The sequence below is a fragment of the Podarcis pityusensis genome (genome assembly GCF_964106645.2).
Source record: "Podarcis pityusensis genome assembly, chromosome: 14".
Taxonomy (NCBI): domain Eukaryota; kingdom Metazoa; phylum Chordata; class Lepidosauria; order Squamata; family Lacertidae; genus Podarcis; species Podarcis pityusensis.
This window is the reverse complement of record NC_138039.1, coordinates 23,265,168-23,291,759: the sequence shown is the minus strand read 5'-3', so window position 1 is coordinate 23,291,759 and position 26,592 is coordinate 23,265,168. Positions and strand designations below refer to the sequence as shown.

The 26,592-nt window shown below is 46.9% G+C and overlaps 2 protein-coding genes across 6 annotated transcripts in view; one reads left to right on the top strand and one right to left on the bottom strand.

Annotated features, from left to right (window-relative positions):
• Positions 1-252: 252 nt before the first annotated feature.
• On the top strand, positions 253-8,730 carry RPL3L (ribosomal protein L3 like). 2 transcript variants are annotated; one of them, XM_080981628.1, is made up of 10 exons: positions 253-412; positions 919-1,111; positions 1,900-2,068; positions 2,996-3,131; positions 3,245-3,431; positions 4,792-4,952; positions 5,749-5,850; positions 6,063-6,158; positions 7,398-7,517; positions 8,586-8,730. In XM_080981628.1, the coding sequence occupies exons 1-10, from the start codon at positions 410-412 to the stop codon at positions 8,640-8,642; spliced, it is 1,224 nt and encodes a 407-aa protein (XP_080837754.1). In that variant the 5' UTR covers positions 253-409; the 3' UTR covers positions 8,643-8,730. The 2 variants fall into 2 exon arrangements, with proteins under 2 accessions (XP_080837754.1, XP_080837755.1); XM_080981629.1 differs by lacking the exon at positions 6,063-6,158.
• Positions 8,731-9,109: 379 nt separating this feature from the next.
• The window catches only part of LOC308463338 (testis-expressed protein 2-like), a 31,529-nt gene continuing 14,046 nt past the window's right edge, over positions 9,110-26,592 (bottom strand). For 3 of the 4 annotated variants that reach the window (XM_080981621.1, XM_080981620.1, XM_080981622.1), the window contains 11 exons: positions 24,698-26,070; positions 21,023-21,223; positions 19,393-19,705; positions 18,123-18,355; positions 17,029-17,175; positions 16,632-16,731; positions 15,777-15,909; positions 14,432-14,569; positions 13,458-13,670; positions 12,989-13,109; positions 9,110-11,286 (listed from right to left, as the gene is read on the bottom strand). In XM_080981621.1, the coding sequence (XP_080837747.1) occupies positions 11,161-11,286; positions 12,989-13,109; positions 13,458-13,670; positions 14,432-14,569; positions 15,777-15,909; positions 16,632-16,731; positions 17,029-17,175; positions 18,123-18,355; positions 19,393-19,705; positions 21,023-21,223; positions 24,698-26,044 (3,072 nt within the window). In that variant the 5' untranslated portion in view covers positions 26,045-26,070 and the 3' untranslated portion in view covers positions 9,110-11,160. Of the gene's footprint in view, positions 11,287-12,988; positions 13,110-13,457; positions 13,671-14,426; positions 14,951-15,342; positions 15,910-16,631; positions 16,732-17,028; positions 17,176-18,122; positions 18,356-19,392; positions 19,706-21,022; positions 21,224-24,697; positions 26,071-26,592 lie in introns of those variants that run through there. The other variant, XR_013979559.1, reaches the window with a different exon arrangement.

Below are 26,592 nucleotides of genomic sequence, written 5' to 3'. Positions count from 1 at the left end.
TTATATGTATTAACTGCGGGTGCTGAATGGCAAATAGAAAGCACTGTGCATCCTCTGGGGCACACTTCCTTATTCCTTCGCTTACCTAGGCTGATGTACAACTGACATGTTCCCCAGGTGGCAAGGCAGAATTTTGACCCTTCCCGTCTGCCGTACATAGATGGTAATTGCACATGGTGGTAAACTGAGACCCCTGCTTCCAAGATGACCTTTCGTCTCCATTCCAATTGCTGGTGGTGTCAGGCCCCTGTCAGCTTGCCCGGGTATGAAATGAATATAGCATCAGAATGAAGCCAGCTGCTAAATTTATGTCTTGGGGGCCGAGAAACATCTTTGGTATTAGGCAACCAAGTCACTTGCTGGTGGCCTCTTTCGCTACTGCCGACAGGGACTGAGAAGACGTCTGATCATGGTCAGTACTGACTTGCTGTGGGCTAGGCCTGCCTTTCGGGTGGGTGGGTGATCTAGGAACAATGGGGCTGGGTGTTTTGTGATGGGGAGACACCATGTGATGGTTTTGCAGTTTTAATGAACTTTTGTAAGCTTCATTCTGATGGCTGTACCCTGAGAAGCAGCATATAAGTATTTTGAATACAAAAAAACACTCTCCAGCATTTCCCCAGAAACACAATAAACATTGTAATGGACCTATCCTCACACCAAGGATCACCCAGCCCCACTTTAACGCATTTCTGCAGCCTCACAGACCCCCTTTGCTGTATTAATCAGTAGCTTGTCATTGCACTGAGGACCATAACTGTGGTGGACTGGGACCTGGGAGACCAGGAGTTCAAATCCCAAAGCATCCCACTGGGATGTTCTTGGGAATCCCACTGGGAAGTTCTTGGTCAATGACCGTTATCTTTGTGGGTGTGGGTGTGCTTTACTTTCACCCCTTTTTTCATCCCCGCCCCCCAGTCCCACCGCAAGTTTTCAGCTCCCAGGCATGGCCACCTGGGCTTCCTCCCTCACAAGAGGAGCCACCGTCACCGTGGGAAGGTGAAGACGTGGCCCAAAGATGACCCCAGCAAACCGGTTCACCTGACGGCCTTCCTGGGCTACAAAGCTGGCATGACTCACATCCTCCGGGAACACTACAGACCGGGGCTAAGTAAGTGGAAGGATTCATGGGAGGAGTCAACGCAAAGCTGGGGGAAAGGACTGTAGCTCAGTGGTGGGGCACAGAAAGGTCCTCAGAGGCATCTCCAGTTGTAGGGTCGCAAAGAGGTGGCCTGGGGAAAACCTCTCTCTGCCTGAGGCCCTGGGGAGCTGCCGCCAGCCAGAGTAAGAACAGAGAGCTAGATGGATCAATGTTGGTATAAAGCAGATTCCTGTGTTCAAATGCAGGCATCAACCCCCAGCATGACTGAACATCTGCTGATGGTCCTGGGGCTCAGAAGGAACCATCACCAACTAGCCTGACCCAACTACTGCCAGCAGTCACTCACTCATCCACTCAACCCTACCAGGACATCCAATATGAATAAGAATAAGAATTTGGAAGCCAAATCTGATCTGCAGAGGTCACACACCATATTAATTACTCCTATACAACACTGTGAGGAAGGGTGTTGCATTTGGGGTAATTTAATATTGCTGGGGCTGATGGGAGTGGTCATTCTGCACAGTGATTTTTTTTCATACAAAAATAAGTGTTTGTACTCACCATGAAGTTTTTACAGTTAAGTGCCACACTTTTTAAGATCAATTAAAAGAGGTGGCGGTACTGTGTACCCTTGAATACCCCCTGGGAAAAAAGCACTGGACCTGCAGCATCCAGTGGGCCAAAGGTTCCCATTCCAGCTGAATACTGAGCTAGACGGACCAGCAATCTAACTGTGCACCAGGCCGTTTCCTGTGCTTCTAAGCCTGCTCCTTCTGCATTCCTTTAATTTCCAGAGGTCTCAAAGAGGGAGGAGGTGGAAGCTGTCACCATCATAGAGACACCACCTTTGGTGGTCGTTGGACTGGTGGGCTACATCGAGACGCCCAGGGGGCTGAGGAATTTCAAGACCATCTTCGCAGAGCATATCAGTGATGAATGTAGAAGACGTTTCTACAAGAACTGGTGAGCGGTTTCCTGTGTGGCAGACAGAGGGAATGGGCAGACAAAATGGTCCACAGGTGCCACATGGCAAATGTCCAATCAGCACATACATGTGGAGGAAACATCTCTAACTGGTTGTTACAGACAGGGCTGGCCCTACCATTGGGCAGCGTAAGGTGTGTCATGAAAGGGCTTCCTCTTGTAAATGACTTAGAGCAGCATCTGCTGGCTGATGAGCTGTGCTAAGCTGGTTTCTTGTGCCTCCTCCAAAGGTGTCAGTAGTGGTCACCCCCCAGGGGTTTTGGACTACAAATCCCATCAGCCTCAGCCTCATGTGGCTGTGCTGGCTAGGAGTAATGGGAGTTGTAGTCCAAAACACCTACAGGGCCCCAGGTTGCAGAGAGGCTGGACTACGCAGGCAGGTCGTTTTGCAAATTCCTTGGTAGAAATATGCAGTAAGAACATAACATAAGAACATTAGAGGAACCTGCAGGGTCAGGCCAATGGCCCATTTAGTCCAGCATCCTGTTCTCACAGTGGCCAACCGGTTGCCTGTGGGAAAGCTGCAAGCAGGATTCGAACACAAGAGCACTCTTCCGTCCTGTGGTTTCCAACAAGTGATATTCAGAAGCACTGCTGCCTCCAGCTGTGGCAGTCCCTATTTTCCAGGGACGGTCCTGGATTTACAGAAGCTGTCTTGGTTTCTGATTTGATCCTGGAATGTCCCACTTTTCCTTAGGACATCCCTGTTTTCATTGGGGAAATGTTTGAGGGTATGGTAGGATGTCCCTATACCAAACAGGGTTGCACCATAGATTTGTATAACAGCGTTATGAAATTGGCAGCTTTATTTTCAATTCATTTCCTAATGATCTCTAGCGCTGAAGTTGCCTTTTTCACAGCCTAAACCCTGTGGCCGATGGTTCACGATGGGTCTCTCCTTTTCAGGCACAAGAGCAAGAAGAAAGCATTTACCAAGTACTGCAAGAAATGGCAGGATGAGGCCGGGAAGAAGCAGCTGGAGAAGGATTTCGCAGCCATGAAGAAGTACTGCAAGGTCATCCGCATCATCGTGCACACCCAGGTGAAGCCTTCCCATAATCCTCTGGGGCAGCCCTAGGGAAGAACAGTTCTTTGCAAAGCGGTGGCACTCTCTCTCTGTTGCATTGTGTTAACGTTGAGCTTCTTTGGCTGCAGATGAAGCTCCTGCCACTGAGGCAGAAGAAGGCTCACATCATGGAGATCCAGCTGAACGGGGGCACCGTGGCAGAGAAGGTGGATTGGGCTCATGAGAAGCTGGAGAAGCAAGTGCCTGTCAGCACTGTCTTCTCCCAGAACGAGATGATTGACGTCATTGGTGTCACTAAGGGGCATGGGATGAAAGGTAGGAAGGAGCAGTGGTGAGCCTTGGCATAGAGATGCTTTCTTTATTACTTTACTTATTTATTGCATTGATAAAGGTAAAGGGACCCCTGACAGTTAGGTCCAGTCGTGACCAACTCTGGGGTTGCGGCGCTCATCTCGCTTTATTGGCCGAGGGAGGCGGCGTATAGCTTCCAGGTCATGTGGCCAGCAGGACTAAGCTGCTTCTGGCGAACCAGAGCAACGCACAGAAATGCCATTTACCTTCCCGCTGGAGTGGTACCTATTGATCTACTTGCACTTTGATGTGCTTTCGAACTGCTAGGTTGGCAGGAGCAGGGACCGAGCAACGGGAGCTCACCCCGTCACAGGGATTCGAACTGCTGACCTTCTGATCGGCAAGACCTAGGCTCCGTGGTTTAACCCACAGCGCCACCCGCGTCCCATTGCATTGATATCCCACCTTTTCCTCCCAGGAGCTCAAGGGGACATACGTGGTTCTCCCCCCCTTTCAATCCACACAACAACCATGAGAGGCAGTGATTGACCTAAGGTCACCCAGGTCTTCGCTGATTTTGGACTACGGCTTCCATCAGCCCCAGCCTAATACGGCCTTGTTGGCTGGAGCTGATGGGAGTTGTAGTCCAAAACATCAGGAGGGCACCAGGCTGGGGAAGGCTGGCATAGCTTGTGGCCAGATTGACTTGGGGCAGTTGCTATCATAGCCTTGATAAGGGAGGGGAAAGGGTGGGTGGTAGGAATCTGCACGCTTTTGAGGCCCAAAATATGCAAAATGCTGCCCCAGAAGAAAATGATTGATTCCAGGAGTACCCAGGATTTTGGGAAAACAAGTTTCTAGACCTCATTGCTGCTGAGAACATCTAGGCCTTTTTTTCTGTTTCATGGCTTAGAGCGCTTCCCCCCAGCCTGGTGCTGTGCAGATATTTTGGACTACAAGCCCCAGACATGGCGATGGGAGCTAATGTAAGTTGTAGTCCATAAAGGAAAGGGCTGTAGCTCGGTGGTAGAGCTTCTGGTCTGAATGCAGAAGGTTCCAGGGTTCAATCTCTGGTATCTCCAGCTAGGACTGGAAGAAACCCCAGTCTTCTGAAACCCCGAAGAGCCTTTGCTAATCAGTGTAGACAGCTGAGATAGATGAACCAAAGGCTTGATCAGTATAAGGAAGCTTCTTATGTTTCTATTTCAATCAGCCCTTTAGTCTGATTCTGTGAGGACTAGAATCTTGCTTTATTTTTCAGGAAGATAGCATAGTTGAGGTAGGCTGAACTTTGCATGGATCCCTGGCACCTCTAGGGCTGTCTGAGAAAAACTCATGCAGGGAGACTTTAACAACCTCTAACAACATGACCTTTTTCATTTAGGTGTGACAAGTCGGTGGCATGCTAAGAAACTCCCGAGGAAAACTCACAAAGGACTGCGTAAGGTCGCATGCATTGGAGCCTGGCATCCTGCCCGGGTGGGCTACTCCATTGCCCGGGCTGGCCAGAAAGGCTACCATCACCGCACAGAACTTAACAAGAAGGTACAGTGCCCTTCTTCCTTCACCTTCCTTCCTTCCTGTTCTTTTGGGCTCGTTCACAATGGACTTGAGTCTGCTGCCGGTTGGCCCCAGGCTGACGTCACCATCCCATACCCGCCTGCTCACCCAATCTCTTGGGAGTCTGGGAGATGCTGATGGCAATAGTTCCCCAGCACCTGAACTCTTTGTTTTGTTGTTAATTTCTTTTTTAAAAGAAACAAAGACTCAAAAATGTAAACCATAAAGTGTCACAGCCTAGAAGGACAAAGGTATAGCGCAGATCCAAGGGGTTTATGAAGTATTTACTCGTACAAAGATTCTCTTTACAAGTAATATAGATTTATAAAAATAAAAGTATTCTCCACCTGTGAGTTCCATCATCATTGAGAATAAAGATTCTACGTAGTCTTAAAGGAGCCAGACATTGGCGTATACTGGTGGTGCCTATTTCAATAAGAAATAAAATCATGCCGTATATGAATAAAACCCGGTCATTCAAGCTTTGCCCTTTAAATACTTTTGGTTTGTGACAAATCTTTTAAAGAAGGGCAGTTTGTAAAACCCTTGAATGCCATAAATCCTATTAAGATTAAAGGTCTTCCAGGATTTAACAATACAGTCCCAGGCTGCTGGTACTTTTCAAATTCCGTTGTTTCCATGTACAGGTTCAAACGTGCCAGGTGGAAAGATGGAGTAATAGTTGATTTTGGTTTTTTATTTATTTGTTAATATTAATTTGTTAACTACAGCAACAAAAAAAGTGCAAACATAACTGAGCCTCATCTCTTCTTCACCTTAGGTTTACCGCATTGGGCGCGGGGTTCACATAGAAGATGGCAAAGTGGTGAAGAACAACGCCTCCACCAATTACGACACAACCGAGAAAACAATTACCCCGCTGGTAAAATAGAATCATAGAGTTGGAAGGGACCACAAGGGTCATCTAATCCAGTCCCCCTGCAATGCAGGAACCTTTTGACCAATGTGGGACTCGAACCCGTGACTATGACAATGGTCCTTCCCCTTATGTACTCGTGCCCAGATTTGTGGTGGGCACTCTCTCGCTGGCGCTGCAGCTTCCTTCTCTACATTAATGCACCTTTCTGCCCCCAGGGTGGATTTCCTAAGTATGGAGAAGTCAACAATGATTTCGTGATGGTGAAGGGTTGTGTGGTGGGCACCAAGAAGCGGGTGCTGACCCTCAGGAAGGTGAGGCCTGTATCAGAGACATGGACTGTGAGGGAGATGTGACTTCCTTTGAGGGTGGGTGGGGCCCAAAGGAGACTGGTTGGATTTGGACCCAAGCAATGAGCAGGTGGCCAGTTCATTTCCATGTCCAATTCAAGGCACTTGTGTTAGTGTTTAAAGCCCCAAATGACTTAGCCCCCAGATACCTGAAAGACTGCCTCCTTCCCTACAGGCACACTCTCAGGTGTTAAGGTCAGCAGAAGGGGCCCTCTTGGTAGCTGCACCACCCTCAGGCATTTGGGGTGCTTGTAGTCCAGGAGAGAGCAATCTTTGGAGCAGCCCCAAAGTTGTGCACCTTTGCTAGACAGCATCTGTTGTATGCTGAATATACCTCTCTTGACACATCAAATATCTGTCTTTGGTAGTCACCTTATTCCAGGGGCTTTAATTTGTTTAAAACTGTTTTGGATATTGTCTCTTAACTTGTCATAACCCACCCTGGGACCTGATGGTGAAAGGTGGGAAATGAATTGAAGTAATAATCAACAGTAGTGCTAATAATGGGACGAGACTGTAGGTGCTTTCTTCCCAAGGGAGAAGGGAAGTTGGGGCTACAGCTAAGCGTCCATTCTCTGAAGGGCTTTGGGAGCTGCTGACAATAACATCGGCCTGCCTTACAGGAGTGTTGTGAGGGCCACAAGAAGTTAAGAAACATGAAATACAATGAGCAGCCTTTATAAACACCTTAAGGAAGGCAAGAGATAAATGTTAAGCAATCATTCTTGTTCTTACGATTTAAGACTACTGGTATTTATTATTGTTAACCTTGCCCTAGCAAGGTTCCCTTTCGACAGACCAGGGACTGGCCTGTGGCAAGGGTTTTGCACTTAAATTGCCCGCCACCAGTACAAACTTACCGTACATTGGGTTGAGGCAGCAGTTACAAGTTACTGGTCTCTGCTGCCACAGCAGACACTGTGATTCTCCGCGGTTTGACTTCACCCCTAGAGGTGCACTCCATTGTCTCTCAAGACAGATGGATGCCAACAAATGGTGTAAGACCAACATATGGAGAATAGTCAAGCAGCTGCCTCACCTCCATGTCTTCCACCTGAGGTGGTCGTCTCACCTTGCCTAATGGTAGGGTTGTCCCCATGTCACTCAGCTAAGTTGTCTATGTTCAACAAGCGATTCCCCACAGAAAACTCTTCCCCCTCACCCTTGCACTTTCATTTAATGGACCCCTTTCCCTTCTTCCAGTCCCTTCTGGTCCATACAAGCAGGAAGGCCCTGGAACCTGTGGAGCTGAAATTCATTGACACGACCTCCAAGTTTGGTCATGGACACTTCCAGACGGCTCAAGAAAAGCGTGCTTTCATGGTGAGTCTTAGCCGCGAAACATGATGCAGAGAAGAAAAAAATCCTTTGGGAAGGATATGTGACCAAATGTGACTGGGGGAAGCAGCGCTGCCAACCAATACTTGGGCTAAGGGTACTAAAACTTCTTCCTACCTGGGGCACATCTAAGAAGCACAACCCCATTGTGCCATTTCTTTTCTCTGTCCTGAAACTTACAGACTCATAGAACTGTAGCGTTGGAAGGGACCCCAGCACTTGCAATGCAAGAATCACAGCTCCCCAAGCTTCAGCTTGTTTCCATTGGGTTCTAGTATTATGGGGGAGATATCTCCACATCTTACAAACTTCTGTCAAGTCCTATCTTATTTGCCTCCCCCAACACTTAAGAAGCCTCCAATATTGTAGCCTTTCTGCATAGGAAAGTTGCTCTAACACCCCTGATAATTTTGATTACCCTTTCCTGTGCCTTATCCAGCTTTGCAATATCCTCTTTGAGATTTACACATTGCCCAAGAACAGATTTTTTTGATCCCAAGTATCTTTTCCATTTCAATTCAGACAAACAAAAAGTGAGAAATTTTAGGGAAAGCATTAGGTGGATGACCAGCCTTCCCCAATCTGGTGCCCTCCAGATGTTTTGGACTTCAATTCCCTTCAGCCACAGCACTGTATGGCTGTGCTGGATGAGGCTGATGGTAGTTGTAGTTCAAAGCACCTGGAAGGCCCCAGCCTGGGGAATGTGGCCAAATACCAGCCAAAGATGCTCCATTAGGTATTGTACTGCTCTCTTTTGCACCTGAAGGATAGGAGTGATGAGATTTGTTAGTCCAGAACACCTGGAGAGGAGGCACTACATTGCCTACCCCTGCTAGCCACATTTGTTGGAAATGAAGGATTGTTTTGCACCAGTCAGGAAAACAGGCTGCCCTGCAACATCTCCAATACCTCTCACTCCTTGTGGAGACAAAACAGCAAAAAGAGCAGAAAGGTACAAAAGCCCCCTTTTGCCTCTGATGCAAAGTATTGCCTTTTGTCTTGCAAGCATAGCTTTTAAGATTCCATGGCCATTTCTTTCTGCTTCTGTTCCAGGGCCCACAGAAGAAGCACCTGGTGAAGGGGAAGGTGGAAACCCAGGAGGAATTGTGAAAAGGGTTTTTCCTAAGATGTTTCCGGACTCCAGTCCAACTTTGTCGCTGCTTTGAATAGTTGCAAACATGAATACACTGAAACAAAACCGGTGATTAGTGTTATGTTCTCGAAAAGGTATATGCCCCCCACATTTGTCTCAGAAGTCTTTCAGGGCCATGCATTTATAGCATCATCTGGACTTAGAATCATAGAATCGTATAATTGTAGAGTTGGAATAGTGCCAGAGGGTCATCTAATCTAACTCCCTGCAATGCAGGAATCTCAACTAAAGCATCCATGACAGACGACCATCCAACCTCTGCCTTAAAACCTCTAAGGAAGAAGAGTCCACCACCTGAGGAAGTCCATTCCACTGTTGAACAGCTTTTACCATCAGAACGAGCAGCTCTGCCTCTTTGGGTACTTTGACAGAGACCAAATGCAAGAGACACAAGGAATAAGAAAAGCAAGCACACCCCCAGGAATCGATGCAAACCTTTATTTCCCTTCACCTTCCCCATCATTTCTAGTTGCCTCTGGCTCACACGTCATCCGTGGTTTGTAAAGCCCTTTGATTAGTTGCGACCATTTCATTGTCGTGAATTTCCAAAGCTATTGCTCTGTTAAAATGTTTTATTGCATGGGAAACGGAAACAGTACCTCTAAAACCCACTTCATGCTGCCGGGTGAGCTGTCACGACCGGCTCGGCTTCTTTTGCATTGCTGAATCTCCCTGATGTGAAATCTCCTGGGACATGACATGGGTTTAGAGCATCTTCCCCCAACCTGGTTCCCTTAGGCTGTTTCAGACTGCAACTCTGATCCGCTCCCACCAATGCTGGCTGGGGCTGATGGGGATTGTAGTCCACAGTGGCTATGCTAGCTGGGGTTGATGGGAGCTGTAGTCCAACATTGTGGGAGGGTATTAGGAAGGCTGGTTTAGAGGCAGGGTTGCAAAGGTGGGCTGGGGTGCTCTAGGCAGGCAGAGGGTATATATAACTATTGAGAAAGGAGAGCCACCTCTCTTTTCAGCCTCACTTGCAGCACAGCATGGAAAAGTTTCAGGAATTAACACAATATGCTTCTCTTTCTAACATAGGCAGTCCATATCTTTAGCACTCAGATAACAGGGCTAAGCCTCCAGAAGCAACGCTTGCCTTGTTCCTCCACTCATGGTTCCTTGGTTGCCTTTTTCGATAGTCTCTAATCTCACAGCAGTAAATAGCACACCTCCAAGAAGGTCATTGTGGAGCTTTGAAAACCTCCTCCCTACCCCCACCAAAGACTGTCATGAAATTGGCCACAGCCTCCAGCCCTGGAGTGTCCCAGCTGCAGAGTCCACATGCTCAGGCATCCTAAGGATTAGTCTAGATGCAATTGTGAGTATGTTTTTAAATCCCTGTGGTCAGCAGCACCAGTCCCCTCTCTTCGCAATCAGCCACCAGCCGTGGAAGGGGATGGTGCTGTTCTGGATCACAATTGGGGCATAGCCAGGGTGAGGGGAGGTTGAGCCTTTCCTGCCGAAAAACCCTCTTCCGAATTTGTGATTTGAATTTTAAAAAGCCACATAATGAATTACGTAAATTGTGTGGTCAGTAGGTTATTCCACCCCATTCACTGAGAGTGCCTTAGGAGACTCCCTATTCCCTGCACGGAGCTGCAATTCTCAACAGCTTTAACAAACTAAAGTTCACAGGATTCCTTCTTTTTTGGGGGAGCCTTGACTGTTAAAGTGGTGATACATTCTTGCTTGGTCTCAACCTGCACTCCACACTTTCCTCATCAATTTGGAGGCTTGAATTCCCTTAAACCTCCCCTCCCCTCATCAGGAGATGGGAGAATTTTCACAGAGTAAAGAGTTGTGTGATGTTCTTCACAGGTTCCTTGCATGCCTTCCCGGGGGAAATACAAACGCTTCTACTGTTAACTCTCTCTGTTTCCTTTCCTCTGGCTTGTGAGTAGCAAGGAGGTCAGAGAGATGATTCACTCAGAGGCTGGATGTTCAGATTTTGGGATTTCTCTCCCCACCACTGCAAACCTGGGTGGAAATAGGAGGACTTCAGACTGCTTGCAGAAAGAGCCCTTTCTTTCCTTGTCATCCCCTCTTTTCTTTGGCCTCTTCAGTTTTAATGACTGTTCTGACATTTAAAAGATGCTTTACATGGCTGTTATTTGCAAAGACGGGACCTAGGTGGAAGTGGGCTTGGAATCTCCCCTACATTTTTTTCCTCTTTGCAAAGCTAATGAAAGCACTACAGAAATTCTTCCTTGCACTGGTAGGAATCTGGTGCTTGTAAGGGAGAATCTTGGAGTATCTCCTCCACACTGAGAAATGTACCCTGTGAAATATCCAAAGGATGGGTGGGGGGACCTCTTTTGCTGGAGAGAAGCCCCTGAACGACAAGCTGAAGAGATGAGCCAGCAGAGATGAGACCAGCAGTGTGGCTCAAGGGTGATGATGGGTTTGCAGGCCCTGATAATCCTGGAGGATCCCATCAAGCATCTTGAGCCAGCCAACCCACCAGTGGGCAGTTCCTCAAAATTTTGCTGTGCCCTCTCTTGGGAATTCCTTCTGGAGTCCTTCTGTGGGCAGCTGGGATTCCAAACCAGAATGCATGAGGGGTAAGATGAGATCGTCCATATTTGGCATCACTAAAATTTTCTAAGGGGTTGAAGGGGTGGGAGGGAGAGAAAAGAAATCAGGTTAGAAATATGCCACCAAGTTTTCTGCAAGCAAAAATGCCTCTAGAAGGCTCGGTGCAGCCAAGTGATCTATATAATGGAGATGATCTGCTGAGAACTGTGCTCTCTATGGGCCTCTCCAACGTCTGTTTATTGAGCATTCATCTTGATATACTTCCACAAAGCTAACACTGAGGTTTGATCCAGACTTTACTGAGCACCCATGCTCTCCACTGCATTTCTCTGTCACTTTCAAAACCACAAGAAGTATACGTCTGTTTGCTTTTAAAGTGGTTTTGTTGCACTTTGATCCACTTTCAATGTGGAAGCCTAGAGCTCCAGTATGTGCTTCAAACCCTCCTGCAAGGCAACCTATGGTGGAAATGCGCTTTGCAGGAAACTCATTGATGTGTCTGAACAGGGCAGCTCCATCTCCTCTCTCTAATGGGTGCCACAGCTTAGTCCACCTCTTGATGCCATTACACCAAGGATAGGCAGCCTTCAGGTTTGCAGGCTCTGCTTGGCTGTGGTTTTTTACTGGAACCCCAGGACCCACCAGTCAGGTGCACAATAGTGGCTGGGTGGGACACTGTCTTCTCAGAATTACTGTATTCCGCTCTATAAGACGCACCCGACCATAAGACACACCTTGTTTTTAGGGGAGAAAAACAAGAAACAAGAAAGCAACGCAAAGCCTCTTGAGCGAAGAGGCAGGAGTGCTCCAGCTGTACTCAAGAGGCTTTGCGTGGCTATCCCTGAAGCCAGGAGAGCAAGAGGGATCAGCGTGCACCGATCCCTCTTGCTCTCCTGGCTTCAGCAATAGCTGCACAGCCTGCATTCACTCCATAAGACACACACACACGTTTCCCCTTACTTTTTAGGAGGGGAAAAGTGCATCTTATAGAGCGAAAAATACAGTAAGGGACAAGGTGCCTCTGAATGCTCAGCTCAGTAAGTTTTCAGTGCCACAACAGAGTGTGCACTCTATGTGTAAAACCCACTTCTGGTTCTGCTACCACCACCAGCATCTCCCCCCCAGCAGGCTTTTTTCATCACATGGCAGATTCAACAGGAAGACTCCATTCAGGGTAACTGTAAAAGCCCACTGATAAGAGAACACTTGTGTTGCATGCAGAAGTCCCTAGGTTCAATCCCCCACAGCACCTTCAGGTAGCGCTGGGAATATGCCCTGCATAAAACACTTGAAAGTCCCTGCCAGTCATTGTAAACAATACTAGGCTAGAAGGACTGATGGTCTGACTTGGGCTAAGGCTGTTTTCTATTCCCCAAGAAAGAAGGACTGTAGCTCAGTGGTAGAGAATCTTGTTTCCATGCAGCAGGTCCCACTGGCATCTTCAGGTAGGGCAGGGAGGGACTCCTTGTCTGAGACCCTGGAGAGCTGCTGCCTGTCAGTGTAGACAATACTGAGCTAGATGGACCACTGATGAGACTCAGTACAAGGCGGCTTCCTGTGCTTATAGCTGTTTTGGTAAACAGCCTTAGCCAGACCTATCCTTCAGCAATCTGTCTCATCGCTTTCAGAAAAGTTGGCTAACCAGGTGGCCATCATGATTCTATGATTCTATAATATTGTGGTAACGAATGACTTATTAGACTCCATTCCTTGCTTTGAGCCCAGCGGGCCTATTTTAGGAACCTGGCTTATTTCCGGAGACAGGTACCTGGAATTCATGCTGAAGCTTCTTCTCAATCCATTCTGTGACATGGATGAAGGTGACCTCTCGTTCCCCCAGCTTTGGGCGGACCTTCAGATCCAGCTGTGGTGGAGTCCGGAAGCTGTACCTGGAGCAGGGAGGCAGAAAAGACTCATGTAAATGCTCCCTTTCCCTCTGCAACTATTACAATGAGCCCATCCTTACATTCTTGGACGCCCCCGCCCCACCAGTGATTATTTTTTTGCTGAGAGATGAAGCACTGAAGTAGCCTGGAATATATGCAGCCCAGTTCTGCAACACCATCTTGTGGACTTCTCTGGGCTACCCGAACTGCCATTGTTAGAGAGCCTGCTCTGCTGAGCTAGATGGACAAGGGTTTCTCACTTGCCTTCCCTTTGCCCCAGTCTGGTCACACAGTACAGGCCCCAGCAAACCCTTTGAGGCCTGTTCCCCTCTCTGCCTTCTAGCTTCCTACCAGATTCGGTCAGTTGGGGGCGGTGGGATGTTCACAGCCAGTGTGCCTGTCAGCTCTTGGACCTCCACCGTCAAGAGCAAGGGGGTGTTGGAGACCTCCTCTATCTTCTTCTTAATAAACTCATTCTCGGTGGCCTTCTGGAAGTACTTGGACTTGGCAATCTTGTCCACAAAGCGTAGGATCTTCCGGCTGGTGCTGTTTCCGCTGACGTGGCTGAGAGAAAACAAAGTCAGGGTCAGCCTTGGCCCACGAAACATAGGCGAGTCTTGGGCAAGGGACATATGCCCAAGTCAAGGAATATAGAGTATGTGACCCCAAAGTTGCTGAAAGTGGCAATTTGGTCAGTGTAGATTTGAGTTTGTTTGTTTATTTGCTTATGACATTAATATCCCGCCTTTCTTCCAAGGAGCTCAAGGTGGGGTCAGAGGCACCAGCTTGCGAGGGCGGGGGGGGGGGGGGAAATGCCGCATGTGTGGCATCATGTGTGACATTGACATTGCGTCATGACACTGATGCGCGTGACGTCAGGATATTGGGAGGAGCTGCCTGTGTGTGGCAGCCACGCAGCTTCAATGGCAGGTGGCTTCTCCTTCACCTCCTCCTGGTGCCACCACTGGCAGGAGGCTGCTTCAACCCTTCTCCTCCTCCATGGCAGGAGGAGGAGAAGGAGCCAGCCAGTGGAACCTCACCACGCTCCAGGTTTTCCCTCTGCACTTCTTGGACATTGGAGGTGCCCAGCACCTACCCCCAAAATATTTGAGGGGTCCAAAAGGGCTCGGCCCCAGGAGCCGGCACCCCTGGGTGGGGTTCATAGCTCTCCCCTCCCCATTTTCACCCTATAGCTGCAGGGGCTGATGGGAGTTGTAGTCCCAAATGGCTGTGCTTGGCTGGGGCTGATGGGAGTTGTCGTCTAAAGCATCTGGAGGGCAACAGGTTGTTGGGGGTTGTTCTGTGCTGTCTCTAGTTGGTCTTACCCTTCAGCCCCAGGAGGGGTACCCCTTTCTCCTGGGACCCCTGAGGGCTCCATGTTGGGGATGTCTTCCTCGTCCGAGGACCCAGCACTGGAGGACTCTGCATCGCTGTCAGCCAGAAGGACTAAGCGGGGCTTCACACTGCAAGGGGAGAAAGAGAGAGAGGACCCTAAGCAACGTAAGCCATTTGCAAGGGCCAAGGAAGGCCTGCCCTTGCGCAATGCTGTGTGCGTCAGGGACTGCCTGCGCTATGTAATTCCTTTCCCCTGGGGATTAAGAAGGTGCATCCTGGTGACTGTGACCTACATAAGAGGATGAGGTCCAGAAGGGAGTTTCTCAGCAGCCGGGAGGAAACGGCTGGGGAGCTTTCAAGTCAACCAGCATCTCTGTGGAGTAGCATTCCCGCCTAGCAAAACACCCTCGGCCACTGAGTCTCAGCAAGGGAACACCTGGCTTTCTTCCTACCATCCTCCTAGGTTCATTTTCTCAGGTTCATTGTGCTTGTGCTTTCTGCATTAGCTGCTGGAGAGAGAAATGGGTGCGGAAATTGCTTGTATCGCCTGGTTTTCCCATGTTATAAAAATACAATCATGAGGTACGTCACACCCAAATTCAACTGCCTGTGGCAGCTGCCTCACTCGATCTAATGAAAGCACCAGTCCTGCCTAATGATTTCCAGCTCCTGTTCTTATTCTTAGCACCTTGAAACTGAGCTCCTTTTACTAACCAGAGAAGGAAAAGGTGCATTTGGTGCAAAAATGTATTATTTTATACAACATTTGCCAAACCACAAAAAGGTAAAAATAAAATAAAAGCCTGTAGGTGTCAATGCCATTTGGAAATATCTCTCAATCCCCCGCCTCTCTTTCTTCCAGCTATTTACTCACCAAAAGTTACTAATGCCAAATACATACCAGAGAACCTAAGCAAACAGTCCTCACCACCCTGTAAAATCAGATCTCCATTTTGATTAAACGATGGACTCTTTCCTACAACCAATAATTCTCCAGCTGTCCTGCCTCCTGTTGTGGCAGATGAGGACAGATGGTTGATGATCCCATCAAACAGATGGTTCAGCACAATCTCTCAGAGAGAGCACAAGTTGCTTCTCGTTCCTGCCGTCCCCTGGCCTGCTTTTATCTGGTTGAAATGTAACCTTCGCTTGGCTCGCCAGGCCTGTAAATAGATCCTTTGCCCCCATTAATGGAGTCGTCTAATCTGAACTTTTCCTAAGAGGCTATTACGGCATATCATGATTTTCCAGGCTCTTGTAATTAAAGGCCAGATTTGTTGAGAATGGGGAGCTAACACTCTTCGGACTGGTGCTGGGCTGGTGGGCTGGCCTTACCCTTCCCTGCCGTCCTCTGCCTTTCCACTCTCCTCTCCCAGGGCTTCTTTGCCTAGTTTGTACAAGTTCATCTTCGTTTCCAGGGTCATCTGCAGGGATCCGCTGTAGGTCACTTCCATGTCCACCCAAAGCCCTGCAGAGTGGAGAAGAGGACAGAGGTGGTCACTGCCAAATGGAGATCTGCATGGCTGTTGAGAAGGGATGAACCCTTCTGTCAATGTGGGTTTCTCTCAGTTTCTCATTCTCCTCTCCCCCAATCGTAAGCATTGTTTGGAGAACTTCATTATTTCATATACAGTGGCTATATATTTCATACACACATATATACATGCATAGTTGCTTACATATTTAAATTCACTGTCATCTGGGTTCCTGATTATTTATTTAATCTTTTTATTTCATAACATTTATATGTTGCTTGACTGTAAAGGAAAACCCTCAAAGCGGTTTGCAAAGAGAATAAAACAATAAAATCATCAGTTAGAAAAGAAGTAAAAACAACTCTTTAAAGCAATATAAAATTGGCAATCACCTAAAACCAGATTAAAGCATACATCAATATTCTTTATGTCTGGGTAGGCTTGTGTAAACAAAGCAAGGTTTTAGATGATGCCAAAAAGAGCACTGCGACGACACTTGCCTGGTGTCAATAGACAGAGAGTTTCAGAATGTAGATGCCGCCACACTAAAAGATTGATTTCTCACAAATGTGAAACAGGTATTATGTTCCTGTGACTTTGTCTTTTTGTCATTCATATTTGGGGAAACACTCCTTTGAGGGGAAACATATACAGCCCCACCACTAGAGGGAGGCAGTGCAAATCTGTCCCCCCCCTGCATGCTGCTACAGCTCACCTCGGTGATCGATGGTCGGGCTTGACGTGCTGAGGATTTGTGGGATGGAAGTCCCCATGTCCAGTTCAGTGAGTGTGAGCTCGTTCATGAAGTACGGCAACTGAGTTAGACCAAAAGAGAGGAAGGAGAAACAACAACAATCTGGCAGGAATGGAAGTCAAAGAAAGGCAGAAACAAAAAACTACTTTCCAGTGAAACGCCAGTATATGGGGCAAACCCCATCTTGAAAACTTGGAGAGCTGCTGCCAGTCAGTGTAGGCAATACTGAGCTAGATGGGTCTCATTCAGTATGAGAAAGAGTCCTAGGTTCCTAAAGGGAAGGTCTACAGCTCAGTGGTAAAGCATCTGCTTTGGACACAGAAACAGAGGCGAAGAGAAAATGGGCCAATTTCCTTACCTTGATTCTGCCTAGTTTCTTCTGAATCTTGTTTGAAACTAGGTCTGCCCAAAATTTTTCCCGTAGGAAGTCCCAAAACATTCTCCCAAGCACCGCATTGGCCCAAGCCGTGTTTGTGTCACTCGTGACATTTGTATCCCCAAAGAACTGAAAAGAAGGAAAAGGGAGTCACAGCACTACAATGTCTCTTAAATTCTGTATAGGATCATCCAAGAGCAAGACATTCTAAACACCTGTAAGTGCTATAACATGTGTTATTGCTCTAAAACATTTCTGTCAATAGATTGAGATTGGGCAGGTGCCTTCACTATATTCTTTTAGACGCCTGCTGAAAACATTTATGTTTCTGTAAGCCCACCTAGTCATATAATTCAGCTACCTATGTTTGTTTCGAAAGTCTTACCAAATGATCTGTGTTTTAATGGCAATGGTTTCATGCATATTTGCTTTTCAATTAATTTGTGGATTTTGGCTGTGTTTTGAGCTCTTTGATCACGTGGTTTATAGATCTTCTAAATAAATAAGTAAATGATGTTGTTTATCCTCTTTGGCCTCCTCCAAAAGCTGAACAGAGTGTGTCTCCAAAACATTCTCCCTCCTCTGTTAATTTTGTTGAGTGTTCACTAGAGAGTCACTGAAGGTTTGCCAAAGATCTGCCGCATATTTGTAATCTGCATTTGGCATCAAATTCTGCTTGATTTAACAAAAGCCATTGTATGTGCTAAGGCTTACCTTTGATTTAGGGCAGGCTTCCTCAAACTCAGCCCTCCAGATGTTTTTGGCCTACAACTCCCATGATCCCTAGCTAGCAGGACCAGTGGTCAGGGATGATGGGAACTGTAGTCTCAAAACATCTGGAGGGCCAAGTTTGAGGAAGCCTGATTTAGGGTGAGGACTTAAGGGCCTAACTAGACAGTATACATAAATGTGCAATGACCTCCTTTTATTTCTTTTTAAACAATGCAAGCAGTTTTGGGGACAAGTGACTAACAGGAGGGAGTGTTTAACCCCTTTGCCTTCCTTCCCCATGGGGGATGATATTGAAAGCATTTCCCTCTTTCTGGATTACCTGGTAATCTCAGAGGTTTTCTCACCTTTTTGGGTGTTGGGCTGCCTGCCGTACTGTGGGAGGGGCTCTCGGGTGGGCTGGAACATGTCCCTGTTGGGACTATTCGGGACATGTACATGTTGTAATCCAAAAGGAGCTTCTCCCGGACATTAACAACCAGGTCCTTGGGCTTGATGAGAGAAAGGAGGTCATCAGTGCTGCCTCTGCTGCTGCCACTGCTGCATGTCCCCTTTCCTGATGGGCTGAGCTGGTTTAAACCTGGCCAAGAGAAAGAAGGGGAGATTAGAGCCTTGCTGCCTTCGGTTAAAGCAGGAAACTGGGTTTTAGCCTCGGGTTTCTGAAAATCTTTATCTTCTGTTTCTTGGCAAATGTCTTGTTCTTAGGAATTAGAAGGTAGTCTTATGAGTGTGTGGGCAATATCTGATCAATTTCCAATGCCAAAGGGAACGCTGAAGCATTTCCATTGCTCATACTCTCCTTCCTCTCCTGGCTTTAGCGCTTGCACTACAGTTTGTCCCTTCCCATGGCTAGCAAAAGCAGAAGGAAGTGATGCAAAAATTGAGGATTTGGGGACTAGGGTGTAATGTCTCCTGCCTCAGGAACCCAGTGCTGGCAGGAGGAGGATGCACCAGTCACCCCACCTGAGGAATAGCCCTTTTACACTGCACCAGCCTAAGGACACGACTCTCCCACAATGTCTGAAAATGATTTCCTAGCAGCCTCTCCTGCTCCACCACCTTGCAGGAACCGTTGACTATTCCACAGGCCCTTTAAATGCCACAATCAGCCTTTCCAGAGGGGTGGAGTCACTGGAGGGTCAAGCCCAGCAAGCCCTTCTCAGATAACTCTAAGCCAGGCATCCCCAAACTCCGCCCTCCAGATGTTTTGGGACTACAACTCCCATCATCCCTAGCCAACAGGACCAGTGGTCAGGGAAGATGGGAATTGTAGCCCCAAAACATCTGGAGGGCCGAGTTTGGGGATGCCTGCTCTAAGCTTTCGCTGAGGCAACATCTTCCCAGACGCAGCTAGCAGGACTCACTGGTTTTGTGAACAGCATCTCAGGAGTATCCCCCCTAAAACACCCAAGTTAAAATGAGAGAAAAGAAAAGCTTGTGCCAAGCACATTTTTGTGTGTGATTGGAGCAGACCCTCCAAGTGTCTCTATTTCCCAGGGACAGTCCCAGATTTACAGAAGCTGTCCCAGTTTCTGATTTGATCTCAGAATGCCCCACTTTTCCTCAGGACATCCTTATTTTCATCAGAGAAATGTTGGAGGGTATGTTGGAGCTCACCTGTGACGGCGTTACGCTGCTCACAGCTTTCTGCCCGGGAGGCCCTTGCAAGATGCTGGAACCATTCCTCCTTGTCTCTCCCTGTCCTGCCAAAGAGGTAGAGAGTCCTTTCCTGGGGCTCAGCTGGATGCGTTGGAGGGGTCTCTTGGACTGGAGACAGCCTTCTCTTCATAGCCTTCTCTCTTGAGTGCTCCAAGTCATGCTCACCAGAGCCTTTGCTACTTGAGTCGTCTTGCTCTGGGAGGAGAATGCAGATGGGGTATTTCTTGTTCCACATCCTCTTGCGAGCCAGCCCAGGTGGGAAGAGGAAGACCTAGAGCACCAAGGGAAGGTGTAAACTCCCAGGGGACTGCAAATCATACTAGCAATTGTTCAGTATATGCTGCAGTAGTACCAAGCTGCAAAGATATCGCTTCAGGCAGAGGTAGCCAATACAGTGCCCTCCGAATGTTCTGGACTAAAATTCCCATCAGCCCCAGCCAACACAACCTATGTTCATGAGTGGGGGGAGCTGTGTAGGATTTGGAAGGCATGACACTGGCTCCCAATGTCCTAGGCTACGGGATCAACTGTTTTTATATTCCTGCATTGCAGACAGTTGAACTAGATGACCCTTTGGGACTCTTCCAACTCTACAATTTGATGACTATGACTTTATTCATAATATTATTTCATGGAGAACTTTTGAAACAACAATGGAACACTAGCTCCGCTCAAGGCATTATGAAAAACAGCAACGACTGACAAAAGATAGACATAATATACTACAAGGACAGGAAGAAACATCATGGACAGAATAATTGCCACACACAAGAACAAAGAGAGAGTTTGAATGCTTCGCCTGTAGGACTATAAATCATTTAATGTGTTAATGCGAATGGAAGTCATTAAAACTGCAGTTGCGGTATAAGGGTTTGTTATTCTGACTGGAGTGTAATGGAAATTTATAAGATTTTGGAATGCAGGAATATAGTAAATCATCAAACCATCATTCTAGCATGCAGGGGGGGCCACCTAAATTGTATAATTTGGCTTTTGAATGACTGGCATTATTAATGGGATTATTGTTATAATGAGGCTTTTCTTGGATTACTGTAACTGAAAACTAATTAAAAAAAAATTATTAAAAAAAATACACATTATTATTTCTTTTTGCCTTTTACTCCAGAGAGTACCCAAGCGGTTCACAACCAACAACAATATAACAATAAATAATGAAACATCAATCAAATGCACCGGTAAAATTTACAGTTATCATGAAGCTAACAACTGGCATGAATAGCCTGGCAGTGATGGTGCAAATCTGAATGCCAGTTGCTGGAAACCACAGGAAGGGAGAAGAGCTCTTGTGCTCAGGTCCTGCTTGCCTGTTTCCCACAGGCATCTGCTTGGCGACTGTTAGAACAAGATGCTGACCTAGTTGGGCCATTGGCCTGATCCAGCAGGCTCCTCTTCATGTTTCTTACTTTGGCCTTTGCCTTGTTTGTATGAAATGCAAACGGCATGCTACTCAACAGGTAACCAAGCACCTGCTCCTAGTCTTCCTTCCACCCCTTGCTGTTTGCTAGCCCACTATTGTCAGCGAGCCCCCGCCCCCGTAGTTTCAGCTCCTTGCCCATCTGTGTCTCACCTTTGCACCAATCATTTCATAATGGCGGTGACTAACCAAAGTCACCTTGAAGTCCTCTTCCTCAAAGGTGGCTCGCCGGGGGATGTTGCTCTTGGGGTAGGAGAGCGTCATGCTGGTGTCTTCCAAAGTCACGAACACAGAGTGGGTAAGCGATGGGTGGTAGATCTCTGGATCATAGAAATACATTTCATTCATCCACCCCTGGAAAGAAACAACTCTGTTTAGAGTGGGGGAGGTAGTCCACACAGTATAAAACAGAGGTAGCAAACGTGAGGCCCTCCAGATGTTTTTAGATGGACTCCACCTCCCATCACACCTGACGATTGGTCTTGCTGGCTGGGGCTGGAGGGCACCACGTTGGAAACTCCTGGTATAAAATTGTGTGTTTTTTTCTTAGGGCTGCCTTCTTAAAATTGTTGCAACAATTGTAGTAATTAGATGATGATGATGATGATGATGATGATTGTTATTATTATTGAGTTTATATACCGCCCTATACCCGGAGGTCTCAGGGCAGTTCACAGAAAAGGAAACATATATAATCAGAATAAAAACAGCAACCCAATAACACCCCATAGATAAAAGTACCACTACTACTAATAATAATGAGCAGCAGCAACAACTACTACTTACTCACCAGGATGGCTTTTAAGCAATTTTAAAAAAATGTATATGTTAAGTCTAAATGAATGTGCTTGCATCTGACTAAAATAGTTTTGGAATGGGGTTGGGAATCGTACTTCTTTTGGCTATAGACAGTGTGTGCATACAGGGGAAGTCTCACAACTTAACAGAAAATATTTTGAATACAGAACGAGGTCCTGGGATCAAACCTTGGCATTTCTAGATAAAGAAAGGAGCAGGTGACAGGTGATGCAAATGCCCTGAGACCCTGAAGGGCCACTGAAATGGGGAACGCTCAGCCATTTCTGTCTGGCATGTGGGACCCTCCCCAGGGCAGGCTCCTCACTGGCCCTGCATCCAAAGCCTCAAGTACTTTTTTCCTGGATGGAATGCAGTCTCCTATACTGTACAAAGGTATCGGAGTTACAGCCATTGCTCCACCCACTTTTGCCTCTAGTTCCGCCCACTACCAGTGTACGGCCCCCTGATGGAATGTGGCCCTTGGGCTGAAAAAGGTTTCCCATTCCTACTGTAGACAATACTGGTCTAAACAGGAAAAAAACCCAGGAAGGTTTCCTATATCCCTGAAGACGCCATCTTAAAAAGAGGCATTCTCACCTGTATGAAAGTGAAGGGAGTAAAGAATATCTCTCTTAAGATGCTGTTTTGAAAGGAATGAGGGCCGTATCCAGTGTTTGTCCTACTCAGAAAAGACCCACTGACATTAATGGATATGACAAACTTCACTAATTTTCATAGGTCTACCCTGAATAATCAGTGAGTTGCAGACAACCCTTAGCCTTTAGACTGTCTTTCTAAGAATGCATTGATTTGCATTTTTAAAATGATTATTAATAACAATACTGTTGTGTTGTGAGCTACCTTTGGAAAAGCAACATACAAATAACAAGAAATGAATAAATAACTTTAATAATAAGGCATAATAATATAAATAAATATGTAACAGCCTTAACAGCAAAATAAAAAAAAATGATAATAATAATGTGTTGCCGGATTAATCGAGGGTGCCTTTTTAGCTGATTAAAAAGGTTTCTAATCAATTAATCTAATTTATTAAAGGGGATAGTCCTAGTTTTGCTTCTCAGTGGAAGGATTATCTCTCCTAGTGGTGTGTGTGAGAGAACTGCTTCAGTGTTGAACAAATCCATGTTGAGAGAGGAGCATGGGAACATTGGGGTTGTTTTTTTACTACCAACCCTTCACCCTAAGGTCCCAAGTCAGGTTACGGCACTAAAACAGAATATTATAAACAACTTAAAGCAACTCCTTAACTTTCCTCCTCATTGCCTCTGATGGAGACTGTGCAGCAACAGGATGGGAGATGAAAGCCTCTGCCTTTGTTGCTTGGCAACCATTATTCGTGCCTTAAGTAGGCCGACACCTCCTTGAAGCTAAAGATGGATATACTCTCCCAAGTTGGTGTCAGGCTAACATAGAAATTATCCGAATTACCTGGGGATTTTAATCAGAGCCAATATGAACCTTGACGAAACCCACCCACCCATTTTTTCTGATGCCCTCCACAAATGCCAATCCGCTCCCTCAGATAACCTAATCAGTGGGAGCAGCAATGGAGGTGTGGGGTGGAGGAAAGAGAACAGTTGACTTCTTTTCCCTTCATTGCCCTGACGTTAAAGATGGACAAACCTGTCAGGGTTGTTGTACTCTAGGACTGATCCTACTCAGGGTCGACCCATTGAAGTTATTGGAAATCACTCATTTATTAATTTCAATAGATCTGTTCTGAGCACTACATACAACTCTATATTTCATCCCCACCCCTATCATTTCATGAAGAAAAAATATATACAGGATTTTAAGTCCTCATGAAAATTCTCCTAATATAACATTGTTGCAACTAAATTTCCCTAATATTTTATGTATTTCTTCACTAAAAATGTTATGGACACCTTACCCTAGAATATGCATTTTTGCACACATTATTAGAGTGCAGTCTAATTCAGAGGGGTGCAAATTTCAAAGGGTGGCTGTGTTTTGGTGTGCTTGGGAAAGTACAAATTAAGTTGGCTTGCCTTTAAATGCAAACCTAAATGAATTCCCTGGCCTATCTCTACCTGACATACTGGCTATGCAGGTTGGGCTAGGATCTAGGAGAGCAGGGTTCAAATACCCACTCAGCCGTATGAATCTCCCTGGGTCACCTTGGGCAAACTACGGTCTCTCAGCCTAACCTCCCTCACAGGGCTGTTGTGAGGATAAAATGGAATGGGGAAGAACACTGAACAGCAGCTTGAGATTATTACAGGAAAGATAGGTTATAAATGCAATAAATAAATCTATGAATTAATGCTGGGGCAACTGTAGAGAATGGCTGCCCCTTCACTGAGGGATCTTGGCCAACCCCACCACCAAGGGCTCCTTGTTAAGAATGGGCAATGTCTGGCCTAGAACTGACTGACTGACTGATTGATTGATTGATTGATTGATTGATTCATTCATTCCATTTATAACCTGCTCTTCAACCCCAGAGTTCTTAGGGTGGTACAAAAACTAATTCATAAAAAAACAAAAAAATTTTTAAACATTATATGAAACCTTTCAACCAACTGGATGGCCAATTGGTCAGGGGAGAAAATGGCACCCCAGAGTTTTTCATTTCTTTTTCTTTTTCATAAGCTCTGGGTTATTCTGGTTACTATAGTTTCTTGTGCAAATGTCAGAATCTTAGGTTGTTGTCAAAATGTCAACCTGCCCTACCCAGTACAGCTAGCTATGTATAATTTCATAAAAATTTTAAAAATATCAGTTGAGATGTCTGGAAACAAATGCCAGTGACAGGGTTTCTGTTTCAGCATTCTACCTCAGATTGGTTCCACTGGGCAATTTGTTGGGGATGGGCTGTAGCTCAGGGGCAGAGAATGTACTTTGCATGCAGATGGTCCCGGTTTCGATCCCCAAATAGGACTGAGAGTTCCCCGGCTAAAAGACTGGAAAGCCACTGCCTGTCAGTGTAGACATTATGAGGCTATATGGGACCAATGGCCAACTTCCGACACCCCTATCTCCTACCTTAAGAATGTTGGGTTCCTGGGGCTGCTGATTCAGCGTCTCTGATGGCAGCTGGTCTAGAGATGTCTGCCTTTTCCGTGGAGACAAGGAACGCTTTGGCATCATCAGAAGAATAATGAGGAAGCCCAGCATGAACCCACATGCCAAGCCAAGGCAGAGGCCTGAGATGTAAGGAGGCAGCGGCAGCACAAAATAGTGGTAGGCCAAGATGGCGACGCAGACAAGCGCTTTGCATGGCACTCTGCTACAAGGTTTGGTGGGGCGGAGGATGTCCAGAGGTGGAAGCATCCGCACTTCCTCCGAGCCACTGCTTTTGTCTGCAGCAACCTCCACCACTTGGATGACATCTCCATAGGAGCAGATTTCGTATTGGCAGTTCAAGGAGGGACCCCATTTCTGTTCACTGGGGCAATAGTCCTCCACTTGGCTCCTCCCAGATGGCTGTCCTGGAACAGCCCCATGCAGATTGGTCTCCTGGGTGGGGCTCTCCTTGTCTTCCAAAATGGTCTCCTTGCTGTGGCTAGAAGGGGAATCATGGGCGTGGTTGCCAGAAAGTGGGGATCTGTGTTTTGGTGAAACATTATTCTCATCCCCCATGATTTTGCTGAGTCTGCTAAGGGGTTCATGCATGGCCTCTGAAAACCGCCTTTTCGTGTCCTCAAATTTGGCTTCCTGAGCCTTGAAGAAGCTGCTTTTGCTCTCTGAGGGGGAAATGTTGGGGGAGGAGGGAGCCGTCCTAGAATCCCCATTTTTGCCCTTGGGATGGGTGATCTGCCGCCATCGATGGACATTGAGCTTGGAGTCGGACTTGGACTGCGTCACCTCTGGCTCCAGGCGGGAAATCTCAGTTGAAATGGATTTGACCAAGCTCAGCAAAGGTTGGGGCTTGAGGGAAGAGGCGTCCCGGGGCTCAATTTCAGTTGAGAGGGATTTCACTAAGTTGATTAATGGCTTGGGGCCTTGAGGGTTTACAAGGCCGGTTGATCTCTGGGGTGATAAACTGGGTGAACTGGAAGTGGGGAGGGCGGGCAAGAAATCCAGTTCAGGAGGAGACGGCGGAGGGGATGGCATGTGAAATGTGGACTCTTCCTGATGTTCATCCTGTTTCCCAATATCTTCACACATAGAAAAGTGGTCGGGTAAGTCAGGAGTCGCATCTTCCTCATCATCTAAGGCAAAGATCAGTTCATTTCCATCTACGCCTTCCCAGTCATCTTCTTTTCTGGGAGCAGCAAGGTGGTTGGCTAACTGTTGGGAACTAGCAGGTTCGCCTCCCTGCTGAGGGTATGGTTGGGAAGAAAACTTTGCAGTCAATGGACCAAAAGTGATTTGAGAGTGGTCATCCATCTTTCACATCCTCCCTGACACTGAACCTGCAAAAGTGATGGGAGACATTCAGAGATATGCAAACCTCCAGATTAAGCCTCATGGAATAGAAATAGACCTCCAGCCCCAAATAATCTCATCATGTAAGGCATTATTCAGTTCCATAAATTTTTACAAACTATGGTATTGTCAGCCCCTGTGCTCGTGGGCAGACAAAGCCCTGAAAGAACTCAGGTCAAGGTAGCCTGAAGGCACATTTCCCCACAGCTAGATTCACTCCATCATCAAGATCTTCTAAGGAGGCCCTCCTAGCCTCCTCAGTGGTGTAAAGCTGGTGCCCTCCAGTTATTTTGGACTACAACTCCCACCAACCACATACATTTGTACCTTGGTTTTCAAACAGCTTAGTTCTTGAACATTTTGGCTTCTGAACTCCACAAACCTGGAAGTGACTGTTCCGGTTTGTGAACCAGTTTTGGAACCCGAATGTCCGACGGGGCTTCTGCAGCTTCTGATTGGCTGCAGGAAGCTCCTGCAGCCAATCGGAAGCCACACTTTGTTTTCCAAAC